Below are 19,556 nucleotides of genomic sequence, written 5' to 3'. Positions count from 1 at the left end.
AGAAGTATTATTATCTCTGGAGTCCCAGACATTTTCTCTGAATGTAACCTAAACATTATATCTTTGTTCATCAAACTTGTAGTCCAGTAAAACCCCCAGATCTTTTTTCAGATTAACTTCTATTTAGCCATGCCTCCTCTATCTTGTACTCATAAAATTAAATTTGTGAACCCAATGATTCATTATTCAACAATTGGACTTATCCCTATTAAATTTCATGAAAATAGAGATAATTCTTCTCACTAGAAACCTCCTGATCTGTCAAGATGTTTTGGGATCCTGCCTATGCAAAAATAATTAATCATAATCGCGAGCATTTATATTTGTTCAGTTGTATCACTTTGTGACACCAGTTAGAGTTTTCTTTGCAAAGATAATGAAGTGGTTTGCCATTTCTTTTTCCAGGTCATTTTACAGATGAGTAAACTAAGGCCAATAGGGTTACATAACTTGGCCAGGGTCACACAGCTAGTACATCTCTGAGGCACCCCTGAGGCAGGATTGGAACTCAAGTCTTCCTGACTCCAGCTCCCGTGCTCTATCCACTGCACCACCTAGCTGCTCATTAGTTATTAATATTATAGCCTAAATCAGGCTAGAAGCAGATGATGGTACAGTGGATAGAATTCTGGATCTGAAGTGGGGAAGACCTGAGTTCAAATCCTGCCTTAGGCACTTCCTAGCATATTATTATTCTACATGATGATAATGATACTGACAACTCAGTGAGATTCTCATGATCATCAGGTTTGCAATCATGATAAAAGCTTTTATTTGGGTGTGGTTTGATAAGTTTTTTTAAGCTTTTCATTTTACCTTTTCAAAGACCTTTTATAATCAGTGGTCTCATCAAACAGTTGCAGTATTGAGGTGCAGGAGGGGGATGATGGAGGAGGGGTTCATAGAATTCTTTCAAAACTAAGGAGATCTAAGCTTACTGAGCTCATCATTTCTTATAGCACAGTAGCATTCCATCACAATCATATACCACAACTTACTCAGTCATTCCCCAACTGATGAGCGTCCTCACCATTTCCAATTCTTTGCCATCACAAAGAGAGCTGCTATAAACATTTAAAATATATAGGTTCTTTTCCTTTTTACCTAATCATCTTAGGAAATAGACCTAGTAATGGTATGTCATTTTGACTATTATAAATACCCAAATTAGCTATAAAGGACATATGATTAAAAAGACACCATATCCATACAGAGAAAGAACAGATAAAATAGAAGTATGTTTAGAATAATTTTACATGAATATAATTATTTGTGTCTAATAGTAGCCATTTTCAGGGCACAGGGGGGAGGGGAAGGAAAGGAAAAATGGGAAAAAAGAAGAAAAATTTACTTGATAACTTTATTATATATTTTAAAAGAATAGAAAGTTGTACATTACTGATTTGCAGTTTCATGTGCAATCGTCTTGTTTTTATTATACTATGAAATGGAAATACTTGTTTTAGCTTATAAATTAACAACAAAATAATTTTTTTTAAATCCTAAAGAAATCTCTCAAATATTATCCAGTCAGCCTCATGAATCTAAATGAATGTGAGAAGAGTCAAGTCCTTTTGAATGTAAATCCTACTCATTATCAAATGGGAAACCCTATAAGAAGGATACAATGGAAAAACCACTAAGAGAGGAAAAAAGTGAGTCTCTTTCCCAGCAGCATTTTAAAGAGAGAACTGTGTCTGGGAGCAGAGACTCCAGAACCAGCTATTGTTCCTTATCCTTTCTCTCCCCATCTCCCTTTTCTTCCTCCCCATCTGCCTCCTCCTTCTTCCCTCCTCTTCTTTCTCAGTATTGGAAAGAGCAGTGAATCTAATTATGAGATCTCAGCCCTTTACTTTGGAGGAATACTGATAAGCAAATACACGATGCAGATGTCTAAGCGAGATAGTAGTTTCTGGACTCAGGAAATGGATGAGTAAGTTTTCCATCAGTATATCCTAATTCAGACAGAGTAATAAATTGAGTTAGAAGAAAACAGTTAGAAAGAGTGGTATAGTAAAAGAACAAGAGAATTCTCAGTCCAACCCCATCACACCCCTCCGTTGTCTCTGCCAAACCAAGACACAGACTCCAGGGCTCTGTGATGGCACAATTTTCTAAACCAAATCAGATGGAGGTACTGGTGACTGCTCATTTTCTAAGAGATGTCCTGGATCTAGCAATTATTTGTTTTATTTATTTATTTATTCATTCATTCGTTCGTTCGTTCGTTCATTTATTTATTTATCTATTTATTTATTTATTTATTTTTAGTTTTTAACACTCACTTCCATAAGTTTTAAATCTTCTCTCCTTCTCTCCCCAAGATGGCTTGCAATCTGACATGGGCTCTACACATACATTTCTTTAAACACATTTTCACATCAGTCATGTTGCATAGAAGGATTACAACAAATGGGAGAAACCATGAGAAAGAAAAATAAAGAAAACAAAACAAGAAAAGAAAATAGTCTGCTTCATTCTGCATTCTGATTCCATAGTTCTTTCTCTGGATGTGGTTGGCATCACATGTCCTTTGGAATTGTTTTAGGTCTTTGCATTGGAGAGAAGGGCTAAGTCTATCAAAATCAGTCCTTATACACTGTGGCTGTTACTATATACAGTGTTCTCCTAGTTTAATCTTGCAATCATTTAAAATAAGATTGTTTTAGCAATATGTGGCCTAGTTCAGTGGAAAGAATTCTGGATTTGAAGCTAAAAAGGCCTGGTTTTCTATGACCTTGGGCATCAATTTCCCTTTATGCAAAATATGGAATTCAGGCTAGATTAGATTATTAATTCCTCTCAGTTAATTTTTTTAACATGCATATCCAATATATTTAAATTATTTATTTCTAGCAAATTATATACAGACAGGGCTAGGTCACACAGTGGATAGAGAACCTTCCAGGAGTTAAGAGAACCTGAGTTCAAATTCAATTTTAAACACTTACTAGCTTGTGGGATCCCAGGCAGTCACTTAAACCCAATTGCCTCCCCCCCTCCAAGAAAAAAAACAAAAACATACACACACACACACACACACACACACATACACACACACACACACATATATATATATATATATATATATATACACATACATAGTCAACAGAGAAAATAAAAAAGCTGGCCTAGGAACACAGATCCAAAGCCCAACTCTGACATATACTGCTTGTGTGACCTTGGTCAGACTACAGGCTGTATAGGAAGAGGAAACATCTTTTTTCCTAACTTCCATTTTTGGATTTAGGATTTAGCCCAAGTGTCTGTCCTCCTAATCTCTTTTTTTTCTAAATTTTATTTTAGACTCAAATGACAGAACACAAATACAGAAAAGAGAAAAGAAACAAAAAACATATTGTAAACTTAAATATTGGAACTTAAATACAAAGTTAGAAAGAAAAAAAGCATGTATACATAGCAGAACATAAGAGAGGATTCAAAATGTGTAACAATAAATTTTCATTTCATAAAAGCCTATGTGACAAATAATACTCCTTGTGTTGAGAATTGTCCTTTTCTTTGCTTTCTTGTCTATTCCAGTTTTTTTCCAAATGCTTTATTAACTTCTGATTTACATCAATCATTTCCACAAGATTTTGAATTACAAATTTTCTCCCCGTTTTTCCCCTACCCACCACCCCAAAATAGCAGTCCCACAGGATATCCCCTCCTCCGATCTGCTCTCTCCCATATTTTCTCCCACACCCCTTTCGACTTCTCCAGTGGATCTCTATGCCCCAGTGCTTGTATATCTTATTTCCCAATTACATGTAAAATAGTATTAATAATAGTATATATATATATATTTGATTTTAAAACTTTGAATCTGAGATTCATTCCCTTGCTCCCTTGTCACTCACCCTTACTGGGAAGATAAGCAGTTCAGCATAGGTTGTACATGTGTGGCTAATGCAGAACAATAACTTAGTAGATATATTGTAAAAGGCTGACTATATTTCCCTCCCTCCTATCCCACCTCCCACTTGTTCTATTCTCTGCTTTGATCCCGTCCCTTTTCAAAAGTGGGTGCTTCCAACTTCCCTCCCCCCCAGCCTGCCCTCCCTTCCATCATCCCCGCTCTGATCCCCGTCCCCCCTACTCTTCTGGAGGGTGAGATACACTATTTAGTGTGTATTTCATTCCCTCCTCAAGCCAAATTCAATGGGAATAAGGTTGACCCATCCCCTTTTGCCTTCCTATTCTTCCCCTCCATTGTAACCATTTTCCCTTGCCTCTTTTATATGAGATAGTTTGCCCCATTCTGTCTCTCCTCATCTCCTCTCATTATATTCCTCTCTCACCTCTTAATTTCACCTTTTAAGTATCATCCCTTCCTGTTAAATTGGTCCTGTGCCCTCTATCTATGTATACCTGTAAACATATATACACACATTCAAATATGTATTCATATGCCCATATACCCTCATATATAGACATATATATATTTCCATTCCCTTCAATTACTGAGAAAATTTCATAATGTAAAATTATTGTTTTTCCATTTAGGAATGTAAGTAGTTCAACTTTGATAAGTTCCTTATGACTTCTTTTCCCTGTTTACCTTCTCATGCATCTCTTGCTTCTTGTATCTGAATGTCAAATTTTCTATTCAACTCTGTTTTTTTCAGCAAGAATGCTTGAAAGTCCTCCATTCCACTGAATGACCATATTTTCCCCTGAAACATATACTCAGTTTTGCTGGGTAGGGTGACTCTTGGTTTTAATCCCAGCTCCTTTGACCTCTGGAATATCATATTCCAAGCCCTTCGATCCCTCAGTGTAGAAGCTGCCATATCCTGTGTTATCCTGATTGTGTTTCCACAATATTCAAATTGTTTCTTCCTGGATGCTTGTAATATTCTCCCCTTGATTTGGGAATTCCAGAAGCTGGCTATAAATTCCTAGGAGTTTTCTTTTTGGGATCTTTTTCAGGAGGTGATGGGTGGATTCTTTCAACCTCTATTTTGCCCTCTGGTTCTAAAACATCAGGGCAGTTTTCTTTGAGGAACTTCCTGGAGGATTATTTCTAGGTTCTTACTTTGATCATGGCTTTCAGGTAGTCCAATAATTTTTAAATTATCTCTCCTGGATCTATTTTCCAGGTCAGTGGTTTTTCCCATGAGATACTTCACATTGCCTTCTATCCTTTCATTTGTTTTGATCTGTTTAAAAGCATCTTGATTTCTTATAAAGTCATTAGCTTCTATTTGCTCCAATCTAATTCTGATGCAATGATTCTCCTCATTGAGCTTTTGAGATTCTTTTTCCATTTGGCAAATTCAGCTTTTTAAGGCATTCTTGTCCTCATTGCCTTTTTGAGCCTCTTTTGCCATTTGAATTAGTCTATTTTTTAAGGTTTGATTTTCCTCAGTCAGGCTTTTGACTCTCATTTCATAATTTTCTTGCATTGTTCTCATTTCTCTTCCCAATTTTTCCTCCACTTCTCTTATCTGCTTCTTAACATCCTCTATGGGCTGTAACCAACTCATATTTTCCTTTGGAGCTTTTGATGCAGGAGTTCTGACTTCACTGTCTTCCTCCTGTTCCATGCTTTGCTCCTTTTTGTCCCCAAAATAGGAGTCTAATTTTGGAATCTTCTGTCTGCTTTGTTTCCTTTGCCTGGTCATGTTGCCCCTCAGTTACTTGTCCCCTGGGCTTTTTGCCACAGTAGGACTCTGCCACCAGAAAAGGGAGCTTTCATCCCAAATGCTGGGGTTTTCTCAGCTGCCAGAGGTATTAGTTGGGTACCCTCTCTGAGGTTTTCACATGCTCTGGAAAGCTGGACACACATTCCAGGACCTCCACCCTAGACTGCAATCCAGATCCAAGAAGGTTAAAGCAAGAGTGATTCCCCCCAGACTGGTGCTTAATCCCCCTACACACTTCAGGCCAGGAGCTGAAGCTGCCGACTAGCACTGGCTGGCTGTGCCAGGCATCTCAGCAGCTTCTCGCGCTGGGGGCAAAAGCCACGCACTCCCACTTATTGGGTCCCAAAGTCCAGACTGCACTGACCTGTCACTTTGTCCTTCGCATCTATGTGTTGATAAATCTGGAAACAGCCACAGCTGCTGCTGATCTGGAGTCCCTCAGGCCTGGTGCTGGTCAGGCTGCCCTGGGGCTAAAGCCTAAGGGTGGGGCTGGGCTTGGCTCCCAGAGCACTGAGCTGGCCAATTCCTGCCAGCCTGCCGGGCTGTCCTTAGTGGGTGGTTAGCTTCTCTGTGTCATTTTGTGGGTTCTGCAGCTCCAAAATTTGTTTAGACTCCCCTTTTTACATGGATTGGGGAAGGTGGAAGCTGGAGCAGCAAGGAAGTCCTGCTTCTACTCAGCCATCTTGACTCCACCCCCTGCCCTCCTTATCTTTTCCTCCTCCCAGCTTCTCTGACATCCTTGAAGCCTCAGGTAAAATTCTGCTGTTTGTAAGAAGCCTTTTCCTATTCTTATTGCTAGTGCCTTCCTTCTGAGATGACATTCAATTTTATTCAGCATATATCTTGGCTGTACACAGTTGAATGTTGTCTCCCCCATTAGATTGTAAGCTGCTTAAGAGCAGGGTCTCTTTTAGCCTAAGCACTTAGCCCAAGTGTCCAGCACAGGGAAGTCACTTAACAAATGCTGACATTTGGCTTGACATTCTTAAAGAACAGATCAGCTCAATTCATAGGCTGAGAAAGTGGCTCCTATCCAGTGTTATTGGACGAATGTGGAAAAGTCTGACAGCCCCTTTCCTCCAATATGTGCAACCTGACAATACAGTATCTGTATTTCCCATCCAGCTGCTCCCTTGGACTTTGTCACTGTCTCTAGAAATTAATCTTCCTCCAAGATGATATCAGTTCTGCATAGCCAGTCATCATGACTTTCATCTTGCCACAGACTTGGGTCTTTGTGCAATTCGGCCTCACTTAAATCTAATTAATCCTCTAATCAAGACATCACCCATGATGTTATTGGTCTCCTACAAAATGGAGGATGATCTACAAATCAACTCTGAAACTCACACCTTTTCAGTACATCCTGAAGGGTGGACCTAACATTTCCTCTGATTGAAAAGGGTGGACAATAGACATCGGAGAGCTCCTCCCAAATTCTCTTCTTAAAAAGAGGAGCCCTTGGCAGACATCTCCTAATTTCCCACCTGGATATAGGACTTCATCTTGTCCCTGTCATATGCCCTCCCTCTCTAACCCTCAACCCTTTTCTATGTGTTATTCCCCCCCACCTCCACCTTCATTAGATTGTCAAATCCTTGAGGGTAAAAAAGATTTTTTTGCCTTTCCTTTTATCCCAACACTTAGTATGGTGCCTGGGTGCTGAATAAATATTTATTGACTCACTGAAATCTCCACCATCAAGATCACTGCTTTGGATTAAAGCATTGTATCTATAGATGCCTATTCAAATACAAATCTGTAGCGAACTTTCAGAAGTTTCTCGGCTTCACTAATGAAATGTTCCCCTTCCCTATATTATTATCTGAAAGGCTACAGGGCAGACAAGCAGGAGGATGTATTATGAAGGGGACATTTTGAGGTCCCTTGACCTCACTAGGTATATTCCCCTGTCCTATACAGTTACCTGCAAAGGTTACCAGGCAGATAGCAAGAGGATGTAATGGGAATGTAAATTTTGAAGATCTTCCCTGCCCCTAGGCTAAAGTGCACCTGGAGCCTGGGGTGGGAGGCCTGTTTTTCAGTACATACTTCTTGATTGGCCAGTGAGTCAATAAGGTTGCTACATTCTCTGAGCCAGGAGAAGGCTATTTAAGCCCTGATGTGTAGCTTTGTTTTGGGGCTCACTTTGAGAAGTGTTCTGTGATTTGATCAGATGAAACTCTGGGAAGCCGTTGTCCAGGGTCCCCCGGCTTTGAAACCCAGATGTTGTTTGGTATGGATGTAATGGTTGGACAGTTTGGAAATCTGTCTACTTGATCTGTTTCTGTCTTGATAATTCTGTCTGTATATTCTGAAGTTTGGGGTGCTGACCTCTTTCCCCTGAACTAGGTAAATGATACATATTTGACTGATTAAAGTAAGCTTGTTAACCCATTTTGAGTTGCTTTCCTTTAACAAAGCAGATCTAAGAACCTGTGTTGGCAGCAAACCCTGGGGATGCTGGGGTGCTTGCTGCTACAGAGGGCATGTAATCTTTTTTGTTTATGACTCCACATATGGTCCTAGAATAGTACCCTAATAAATAACTAGCCTTAAGCAAGGGTAAATAGTAAACAGGATTAAGGGAGGCTCCTTCTACATTATTCCCATTCCTTTGATGTGGGATCTTTCTACATTGTCTGCATTCTTTGGGGGTGTCTACATTACCCTGGGGGGCATAAAAACTCTGTGAGCTCCTTGCATCTTTGCCTGTGCATGAAATGGTCTTGTAATAAACAGACTATCTTCCCCCCCCCTCCCATATCACCGCTCACTAGCCCACCAACTGCGCTGGCTGTAGTACAAATTCATTATTTGGAGACAGTAAAATTGTATGTATTTCTGAGGAGTCTTGAAGATTCAAAAATCTAGAAAAAGACAGGTTGGGAAAGGGTAGGATAGAGATAAGGAAGAAACCTAAAAAGGGATGGTGAGGGGGAACCCATAAGAAACTCTCATTCATATCATTACTCAGAGCCAGCATAATTTAAGAACTATGGAAAAGGGACATGAGATCACTGACTCCCACCCCTTTGTTTTCCAGATGCAGAGGCCCAGAAAGGTGAAGTGATTTGCTAGAAATAACAGATTAGTCAGGTTAGTACAAAAAGCATTTATTAAGCACTTATTGTGTGCCAAGCACTGTGCTAAACACTGGGGTTACAAAGAAAGGTTTAAAAAAATAGTTCTTGCCCTCACGGAGCTCACAGTCTAATGAGGGAGACAACATGCAAATAACTACATACAAAGAATATATTATATAGATATACATATATGCCAGCAACTGACGTTGTAGGCTGGACAGTGAACAAAAGAGTCAGGCTAGGTGGGCAGGATGAGATCAGTGCCAATTTGTTGATATTTCTCTTGAGTTTATATAGAGTACTTGCTTACAGGTTTAAAGAATATCTTGTTTTCTGCTCAGTATGCTTATGCTCCAATGTACTTTCCCAGGAAGGATTTTTTCAGAACAGGCTAGCTTGTAATGCTACCTTTCTGCCTCTGGTTTATCTCTGAGGGCAAGATAAATTTCTGCTGTGTTGGTTTTACATAATTATTTGAGTGAAAAGTTCTAGGCTGTTTATCAGAGGAGACCTTGCTCCCTCCTATATCTGAGCTAGGTCTCTGAGTTTCCTCAGACCTTAAATACTCCAAGATATTCCAAACGTGGCCTTACACACACACACACACACATACATGCATGTATATGCACAGATGTGTATTTGTACATATGTATACATATGTATTGTGTATAGATATGTCTGTTGTTCATTTCAATCATGATGCCCAAATCTCTGTGACCCCATTTGGGGTTTTCTTGGCAAAGATACTGGATTGGTTTGCTGTTTCCTTCTCCAGCTCATTTTACAAATGGGGAAACTGGGCCAAACAGGGTAAAGTGGCCTGCCAAGAGTCACACAGCTAATAAGTACCTGATGCTGGATTTGAACAAAGAAAGATGAGTCTTTCTGACTCCAGACCTGGAGCTCTATTTATTGTGCCATCTAGCACCTCTATGTGTGTAAACATAAGAGTATTGTATGTGTTTACGTCTATCTATTTATATGTATGCATATACATATACGTGTATATATACATGTGCATCTTGGAGATAGTCTCAGAGGGAAGGTACTGTGATTAAGGATAGTCTCAGACGGAAGGTACTCTGATTAAGGAAGACTAGGAAAGGTTTCATGCAGAAGGTGGGATTTTAGTTGAGACTTAAAGAAAAACAGGAAAGATAAGAGACCAAGATGAGGAGGAGGAGGAGGAAGAGAGAGAGAGAGAGAGAGAATGTTCAGGCATGGGGAACAGTCAATAAAAATTCCTGGAGCTGGGAAGTACAAAGTATTATGGGAAAAACATCAGGTAGAGTTGTTGTCACTGGTTTGGAGAGTATGTAGATGGATACGAGGTCTAAGAAGACTAGAAAGGGCTAAGTTATTAAGGACTTTAAAAGTCAAACTGAGGAACCAAATGTTAGGTTCCCTCTGACAGATTTCCTAGGTGTCAGATGGGGAAAGGACATCAAATTCTGTAGTTCCCATATGTGAATCTCGAATTGATTAAATCCCAAAGTAAAGTACTATCCTGGGAGCTGGGATTTACAAAAACAAAATAGTTCTTGCCATCAAGGAGTTTTAATTCTACTGAGGAGGGGGAAGAGCTATAACATGCTCATTTAAGTAAGTAAAAATTATAAGTATACATATATACTTATTAACAGTTATAAAACAAGATTTTATTCTAGGAAGATAGGAAACTAGAGTCAATCTGATCAGCAAGTATTGATCACGTGTGTGTTCCTCAAATAATTGTTTCAGAATATATAACAGTTTTTCAGAGTTTGTTAAAAAGCCAAGGTTATTCTGCCAACTCCTATCTTCATCAAAAGACAAAATCACTGGTACTCTGTCTGAGCCAGTGGCCAAGAGCTAAAGAGATCCAGACTGTCAAATAAAGCAGTCCCAGATGGGCCTCTTTGAACACTGCAGCTGTTGACAACCAGCTCTCTCAAGGGGCTGATTTAACATCAAGTGAGCTCATTCTAAGAGACTTTCTAATGCTGACTTTCCAAACTCAAGGTCATTACCAATTGTAGTATGACCCCTTTTTTTGTGGTAGCAAAAAACTGGAAGCAAAATGGGAGCTTATTGATTAGAGAAGGGCTGAAGAAATGAACTAATTTTGCCATATTAATGTACTATAAGAAAGGAGGAATTTAGAGAAACATGGGGTGAATGGCATGAACTTTTAGGGGAGGGTCTTGTATGTTCCCTTGTATCAACTGATGCAGAATGAAGAAAATAGAATCAGGAGAACTATATTCACAATGACAATAACAGACATAAATTTAAAAAAAAACACTCAAAGGCAGAGACTTTACTTGCAATGAAGTTATATTGAAATGATACTAACTTGTAATGAAAAATCTTGGTATGAAAGAATAGACAATGAAACATTTTAATCCTTTCAGTAGAGAGATGGGGACTCAGGGGGATGGAATACTGTACATCTTATCAGATGCACTGATTTTATGGGTCTAGTTGCTTAACTTTTTCTTTGAAACTCAGGACGGTTCAATGAGGACTTATATTGGGAAATGACTGTCATGTAAAATGAAAACAAAAACATCATAGATTTTTTAGAACCATAAAGAATGATGGCAGTCACATAGTTATGAGGAAATTTAGTGGCACAGGAGATAGAGCACTGGTCCTAGAACCTGGACCAGTTCAAAGCCAACCTCACATATTCACTAGATCCGTGACCATGGACAAGTCCCTTAAGTTGTATGCTTTAGTTTCTTCATCTGTATAATGGAAATAATTGTAGCTCCTAGGATTGTAATGAGGTTAAAATAAAGTAATATTTATAAAACATTTTTCAAATCTTGAAGTGCTATATAAAGACAAACTAGTATTAGTCTATTTTACAAATCAGGAAACTGAGGCCCCCAAAAGCTAAGTAACTTGTACAAGGTTACACACAGTAAGTGACTGAGCTTGGATTTACATCCAGGTCCTCTGACATCAAATCCAGCATTCCTTCTGCTATGCTACATCAATAAGCCTGTTAAAAAATAGTGTGACCTTTAGGAGAGGAAGCATCACCAACACGCACCTCATTTTCTTTACCAAAATGGTGTCGATTGATGACTAATTCATGGTTTTTCCCAATCATCTTGATGGTGAACTTCTGAAGTGGAATACTGAGTCATTCGTATCCAATTATTTCATTTGTCTTAATAATCATATACTTCAACTACCTTGCAATTTATCACCATCCAGTATTCAAGTCCTTCAAGATACTAGAGTCCTAGATCTGAGTCTAAGTCTCCATGGGTGGGTCCCCACTAGTTGCTGATTAGATTTCCCTAACAATGTGCTCATCCCTTCTTGGACTGCTGTCTATTGCCTGCTGTCTGGTTCCTTTGCCAGGCTTCCTTTATGCTCACCTTTCTAGACTTCCTTGGATTCCTGATAAGACCTATCCTGTGCTTGATGGCCTGTTCTAGAGAGACTGTCCAATCTCTGGGTCCCAATCTGCTACTTACTGAGCCATGGTGATAGTATTTGACTGTACATATATGCAAACAATATGGGAAGGGGACAGTCAGTTTGCAAAGTGGATAGAGTGCTGGGTCTGTAGTCAGGAAGACTCAACTTTCTGAGTTCAAATCTGGTCTCAGATACTTACTAGGCACGTGATCCTGGGCAAGTCACTTAATCCTGTTTCCTCAATTGTAAAATAAAATGGGAAAGGAAATGGCAAACCACTCCAGTATCTCTTTCAAGAAAACCCCAAATGGAGTCATGAAGAAATGGACACAACCGAAACACAACTAAAACACAATATACACAATAGAATAACTCAGAGGATCTAGGCACTCTTGGCCTAATCCCATCCAACTCTCTGTTACTGGTAATAAATGGTATTCTCCAACTAAGGTTCTAAATCCATCATCAATCCCAGTGGCATGACTTTTTAAAAAATACCATTTTAAGCATGGTCTTTGGATCTTGAAAGCAATGGACAGGAATACATGCCGAGAATGATGTCCCATCAAAAGAAACATAAACCCTATTTATTAGAGGCAATGACTGCAGAGTGGCAGCCAATAAAATCACATGTCCATGATATATTTATTACAGTTATCATGGTGGGCGTGATTCAGAATATAAAACTGTCAGTCTGCTCACAAGAAGGGTTATACTCATACATACATATACAGAACCATGGCAGCTCTTTGATGATAAAGGTGATTTCCAGGCAAATGTCCTATGTTTGAGAATCAGCTTTAAGACCTTCTCTCCACTTATAAGGCCAAAAAGATGTTTTTCAAACATGTTAAATTCAAACCTGGTAGGATCGGACTTCCAAGTCGTAAATGTGATTACTGAAAAAGCTTCTTGTGCATTTTGTGGAAGCAAGAAGCAAAAAAAAGAGAAAAATTTCCCAGCAGCAGATACATACTTAGGATCCTCTGAAAGAAAGAGGGGGATACTTGGGGTTATTTTTATTTCCTGCCCAGTCCCATATCCATAAATGTGAGTGTTTATAAAAACGTGCAGTAACAACAGGAACATGAACTGGAACAGACATTCTGTACTTTCCCCCTCCCCTTTCCAAAGTAGATGCTATTCAATCAAACCTCTTTTCACAAGGTCAAACAGCCAAGGATTCGTTCAGAAGCTGGATGCAAGTTAGAATGCTGGTACCAGTTCAAAACATTCTTACTTATTGCAACAAATTTCCCTTACAAGCTTGTGGCAGAAAATGATGCCACCTTATAGTTGTATAGTACACTTTGAAAGCACTGTCATGACTGTTATCTCCTTTGACACTGACAACACCCCTGTGTGATATGCAGTTCAGACATTACTACATTTGTTAGACTGGGGGATGGAGCGACAGAGAGGTGACTGAATTGCTTAAAGATGCACAATGGGGATGAAACTAGGAGCCAGGAATGGTTGTGCTGCCATGCATAGAGAAACAATACTAATAGAAACTTTTTCTCTACTAAGTAAATGCAGAAAAAGAGTGGTTTTTAAATCTTAGCTTTATTCTATTTCTAATCTTTTAAGTTTTGAAAAAATATTTTATATAGTGATATGTACACATCTATGTACATTTAAATATACTTATGTCTATGTACATTTAAATAAACTTATCTGTCTACATGCACAGTATGTACTTCTGTGTATATATATACATATATATATATACACACACACAAGGATATATCAGCATGTACATACCCATGTGGGCACAGACACACACACAAATGATTTGTATTAGGCCTAAAAACAGTACCAAGGACAGTTGATGTGGCCTAAGAGGCAGCAAGATGGTACATAACACAAGATATTTTGCTCTTATTTGAAGGAAAAAGGGAATTTGCTGACTTTACATGCAAATAATTTTTAACACATATTGATCAACCAAGAGTACTTCAAATTTTAAAAATTCCAAACACAAAACAGAGGTAAGATGTTTATAGTAGTTTATAGACATGCCAACCAAAGTGTATAAAAATTGTAAATCACATGAGAATGCCCGTTAGGGGTAACAAACATTTACATTGTCTCATTTTTCCCAGAATATAGCAAAAAGAGTACATCAAATCCAATGTTTGTGTGTGCATATACATTTCATGTTTTCTATATGAAATTGAAACCAATGTGAATTGCAAATAGAAGTGAGAACTTTGACAAATATATCTTGCTAGACAGTACAGCTGTGCAAAAACCCTGGATCCCTGACACAATATGGTTCATTTAATGTCCTTGATCTAAACTTATCTTATTCTAAAATCCCATTATTTCATTTTTGATGAAGTTAAATTATTTCATTTTTGATGTCTTTGTTTCAACCTGGTTCCAGGTATTACATGGGAAAATTTTAATGTTAAAAATAAAGGTATTGGATCATAGTTTCCCCTAGAAAACTGAATAAGTGTTACCCAACTTCATGTTAACACACACAAATACATACCACACACAAAGTACCAAATTGAAAAGATAAATAAAGTAGGAATTGATTGAATCAGAAGTCTTCTTCAAGTTGTCATAATTACTACAGATTCAGAACATATTCCACCCTCAAAAAAAAGGAGGGATCCTAGGTAGTCATTGGATTCTTGGTTACTTAATTTATTTGAGGCAGTGGATCCACATCATGTCTTTTTTTAAAATAAGTTTTTTTTCTTTAAGCAATGAAAACCAAACTATCTTACCTGGATAACACTGGCCTGACATTTCCAAGTGATTTTCTTATAAAAATCTATACTGGTCTTACCTAAGTTTTTTTGGGAGAAATGGTATTTTCAAAAAAAAAATTTTTTTTGGAATAAATCTCAGGTTTTTCAGTGACTTCACAGAATCCTGAGGTGGGAGAGGACTTTGAGAGGATAGAATACTGCCTTCAAGGTGACCCACATCCAATCATCATGAAAATAATGGTATCCTGTTTATAGAGGCTCCTAGAGAAGAGACTGCATAACTCCCTCACCTAGTCATTTTACTGCCTAATGAGCCTTATGGTCCAGAAATTCTTCTATATACCCAATGCCTATTAATGATTTCCAAAACTCCAGAGCCTCCGGAATCAAAGTCAAAGCTAGAATACAAGTTTGTTCTTAGGGGAACCTGGAACCTAAAGTCTCCAGATCCAAATATGTGAATACATATGATCTGAGTGGTGGTGAGGGGAAGGTCAAGAAATCATCAAAGTGTGAAAACAGCACATTCAAAGATTTGAAAATCAAGCTCATAGGCTTTACCTTCTATTTCCGTCATGCACAGGCAATTAGTTCTACCAGCCAGTTGGAGAAAAGACCAGGTTCTTTCTGCAAGAAGACTCTTGGGCTAAGCACGGACATAAAAAGCCAGTGTTCAACTGCTCACTGTAGGTTGGATTGCAATTGTTCCACTCTTAAGAAATGCAGAGAGAGAAGGCATGATCTGCTGGTATGACCATAGTAGTAACTCCCAATCACTGAGCCAGCTTTTACACAAGAACCATCTGGGTCTCTAGACAGGATAATCAGGAAATCCAAGGAAAAAGGGGGCCTTTTCCTCATTCTACCTAACCATACCAATTTCAGATCTCCCTATTTCCAAAAGCTGGGATGAAATTCCATGAGGTTCTGACCTGTAATGTGGCAAAAGTGTGCTTCCTCTTTTGTTGTTGTGTTGTTTTTAAAGAGGATAATGCCAACTGGAAGAACACAATCATTCATACTCATACACACAACCTTTGTTGACTAGGGTGTCATGCACTGCACCACACTGGACTGATAACCTGCCATTCTCCTTGCCAGTTTCTGAACAAATGTACAGATTCACTCCAGTGGCACACAGAGCAAGCTAGCTGGCGGGGGGGGGGGGGGAAGGGGGCAGTGCATTTGTAGGGATAACTTCCTGTCTATTCAAAGACATGTGCAGTATTGTCACAGGTGGTCTGAACCAGCATCAACCAGACCCAGAGAACAAGACCAGACGACTTGTATGGATATAAGCAATGGCTGTCAGGAGAGACACCATCTTCCTTCTGGTCCCATTAAGAACTGGAAGGGACATTCGGGTTTGGGTTTCTGTTCTGTGGCTCACTTTTTTGCTGCTGGATGGGGGTTTCAGAGTCATCCAGTGACTTCAAGTCTGCCCTTTCTGCTGGGTCATTGTGTCTCTGCCTTTTACATGGAAAGCAAAGATACCGGAAACATGACAGCAGGCCTTGAGAAAGACTAAATGAGAAGAGCTTTTTGCAAGGGTGAAAAAACTGGTAAAACACTAGCATGAAGAGGATGGCTGTGCAGTACGCAATCAGCAGCTTCAGGATGAGCAAGGGGGCACACACATACAGGTAAACGTCTGTCCTGTAGATGTACCACATGAGGAGGAGGAAGGCATTCTCAATGAACCTCAGCATGTAGTAGACCGTCAACCTATACCAGTTCTGAGACTTATTAATCAAGTCAGGACTGTTGATCTTCAGCTGCACGGCTGACCAGCAGAACATGTTGATGCCTGCATACAGGAAGGTGAGGAAGCACAGAACGATGGTGGTTCCCATTCTGCTCATGGCCTTGATATTCTCTGGAAAGGGGGAGCCGCTCCTCCAGAAGAGAATCCAGGGGTAAAAAAAAAAGCCAAAGAAATTGAGGAGCACCACCGGGAGGACCCAGATCTGGAGGACGGAGCTGAAAAGCACCAGGACCAGGACCCGGGTGGCAATCTCAAAGCTCCGCCAAAGGAAGATGCAGAGATAGGCTGCAGGCCTCACGTTGAACTCATACTCATCATACTTGATCTTGATGGCCAGGATGTTGCAACGCAAGGCCCCGTACACGATGGACAACAGGGACAGTGTCATGAAGATACCTGTAAGAGAAAAGGTGAAGGAGGCAAAAGCCTCATGCATAAAGACTTATATACAGGGGCCCACATGAGGAGGATGGGATCAAAGCATTTTTGAAGATTGATTAATTAACACACAGGTACTTACTAAGCACCTGCTATCTGTCCAGTGTCATGTCAGGTGCTACAGACATGGAGACAGAAATGAAACAGTCCCTGCCTTCAAGGGGCTTATGCTCTATTGGGGGAAATAGCTCATACCCATATAAGTAAATTACAAAGTAATTTTGGGGAGGCACTGGCAGTTGGGGGTGGGGGGAGTAGAGAACAGCCTCATATAGGAGATAGCAGTTGAGTAGAGTTTTGAAGGGAGCTAGAGATTCTAGAAGGAAGAAATGTGGAATTGAGTGCATTCCATTCATGGAGGGCAGTTTGGACAAAGGCATGTAGACAGGAGATGGAATGTTATCCGTGTCACAAGGTACCATTCCCCTGCCAAGGAGAAATTGTTTTAAGGGTTTTTATGCTATTTTTTTTTTGGAGGGGCAATTGGGGTTAAGTGACTTGCCCAAGATCACACAGCTAGTTAGTGTTAAGTGTCTGAGGCCGGATTTGAACTCAGGTTCTCCTGACTCCAGGGCCAGTGCTCTATTCACTGCACCACCTACCCATTCTTTCCCCCCCCCCCCCCCGCCCCGGAGAAATTGGAAGAAGCTGCTGGCTGCTGGGTCAGGTCAAACTCCTTTGTTTTGTTCCACGAACAGAATCTTAAAGGGACAGGTTACTTTTCCCCCCTCTCTAGGAGAGACTGAAAAGTTCTGAAATTTGACTGTAAACTCAAGGATTTATAGTTTCAGATGGATATAATTTTCTTCCTGCCTGGAAAGGAATGAGACTGTTGTGAGCACTAAGCCAAGGAAGATTAGTGGGTTGTTTGTTTGTTTGTTTTTTTCCCTTTCCAGGTTTGGATGTGGCAGCAACAGCTGCAGCGACATCCTTCCAACACACAAGCTGCATCAAAGAAAAATGAACAGCAGTGATGAGAAAGGAGGGAGAGGAGGGAGGAAAGAAGAGAGAGACAGAGACACGGAGACAGAGACTCAGAGACAGGGAGACAAAAAGAGAGACAGAGAAAGAATAGAGAGACAGAGAGAGACACAGGGAGACAGAGGCAGAGAAGGGCAAGGAGTGTGGAAAGGGAAGGAGGGAGAGGGAGAGAAGGAGAAAGAGAAGGAGAGAGAGAAAGAGAGAGAAGGGGAGAGAGAAAAAGAAAGGGAGGAAGGAAAGGCAGGGGAGAGGGAGGGAGAGAAGGAGAAAGAGGAATAGAGAGAAAAGGAAAAAGAGAAAGAGAAAAGGAGGGAAGGTGGGAGAGACAGACAGAGACAGAGAGACAGCGAGAGATCATCTACTTCCCTCCCTCAAATGAGGTAGATGGTATTGACTAGATGCAGTTGTCATTAACCTTGTGAAACATACCTCTTCTCCAAACTCTTTCCTAGCACACTCACTGTCTCTTTCATTTACCTAACATTTACATGACTAGCTTTGTTAGGTACTAGAAATGTCTGACACATACCTATGGCTTGCTTCCTTCACTTGACCCTTGTTTCTGTTAGTACCCGAATCAATTAGAGTCCTAGAGGTATCTATCCACACATACCAGAGCAAACCAGTCAGTTTAACTAAGTGTTCTTCAGGCATGTACATTACCCCAAATGCTAAAAGCACACTTGATATGGAAGCATAGATGTTTAAAATGCACCATTACAACTGAAGAAAAAAGAATTTGGGGGAAGAAAGAACGTTTAGTTAGGAATCAAGACAGAAACCTAGCCTTGGGTTCTACCACTGACTCACTGGTTTGACTTTGGTCCTTTGGACATCACCATGATGGCCCCAGAAAGCTCATCATCCTGCAAGATCACATCAGCCTTGCTACTCACACCTCATACCGTGTTTCCCCGATAATAAGACCTATCCCGAAAATAAGCCCTCCCCTTACTGTGTAAGATTCCTCTAAAATAAGCCCTCCCCCAAAAATAAGCCCTAGTGAGATTGCTACTGTAGTGAACGTGATCCCCTGCACTACACGCTACATTACGGTACCCCCTGTATGCACCGCCCCCCCCCCCCCCCGGGTGAAACGCATGCCGTGCTCTGAGCTGCATCCAATCAGAGCTGCAGCAGTGAGCGCATCATCCTGTTCTTCCCCAGTGATTTGCTTATTGAATAAAGGTACATTTTTTTGTTCACGTTTACTTGTTTATTAAAATTGCTGTCAATGTTCATTAAAATAAGCCCTCCCCTGAAAATAAGCCCTCTGGTGTTTTTCTGTCCAAAAAAAATAATAAGACAGTGTCTTATTATCGGGGAAACACGATAAGTACCTTCTGCCCCTGGGACTCTTCTGATTGGAAGGCAGAGAGGAAGGGGGCAGAGTCAAGATGGCAGAGTAGTAGCATGACATGCAAGTGGTTCTGGCTTCCACCTTCCCCAATGAATGTAAAAATAGGACTCTGAACAAACTTTGGAGCTGCAG

General features: G+C 40.0%; 1 protein-coding gene across 1 annotated transcript in view; it reads right to left on the bottom strand.

Annotated features, from left to right (window-relative positions):
• Window positions 1–8,746: 8,746 nt before the first annotated feature.
• The window catches only part of XK (X-linked Kx blood group antigen, Kell and VPS13A binding protein), a 67,080-nt gene continuing 56,270 nt past the window's right edge, over window positions 8,747–19,556 (bottom strand). The window contains exon 3 of the mRNA XM_069063470.1: window positions 8,747–17,041. Within this exon, the coding sequence (XP_068919571.1) occupies window positions 16,221–17,041 (821 nt within the window). The 3' untranslated portion in view covers window positions 8,747–16,220. The remainder of the gene's footprint in view (window positions 17,042–19,556) is intronic.

The sequence above is a fragment of the Petaurus breviceps genome, unplaced genomic scaffold (genome assembly GCF_028583685.1).
Source record: "Petaurus breviceps papuanus isolate PSGF00001 unplaced genomic scaffold, PetGlider_PUasm1.0 90574, whole genome shotgun sequence".
Taxonomy (NCBI): domain Eukaryota; kingdom Metazoa; phylum Chordata; class Mammalia; order Diprotodontia; family Petauridae; genus Petaurus; species Petaurus breviceps.
This window is presented reverse-complemented; position numbering and strand designations above follow the sequence as displayed.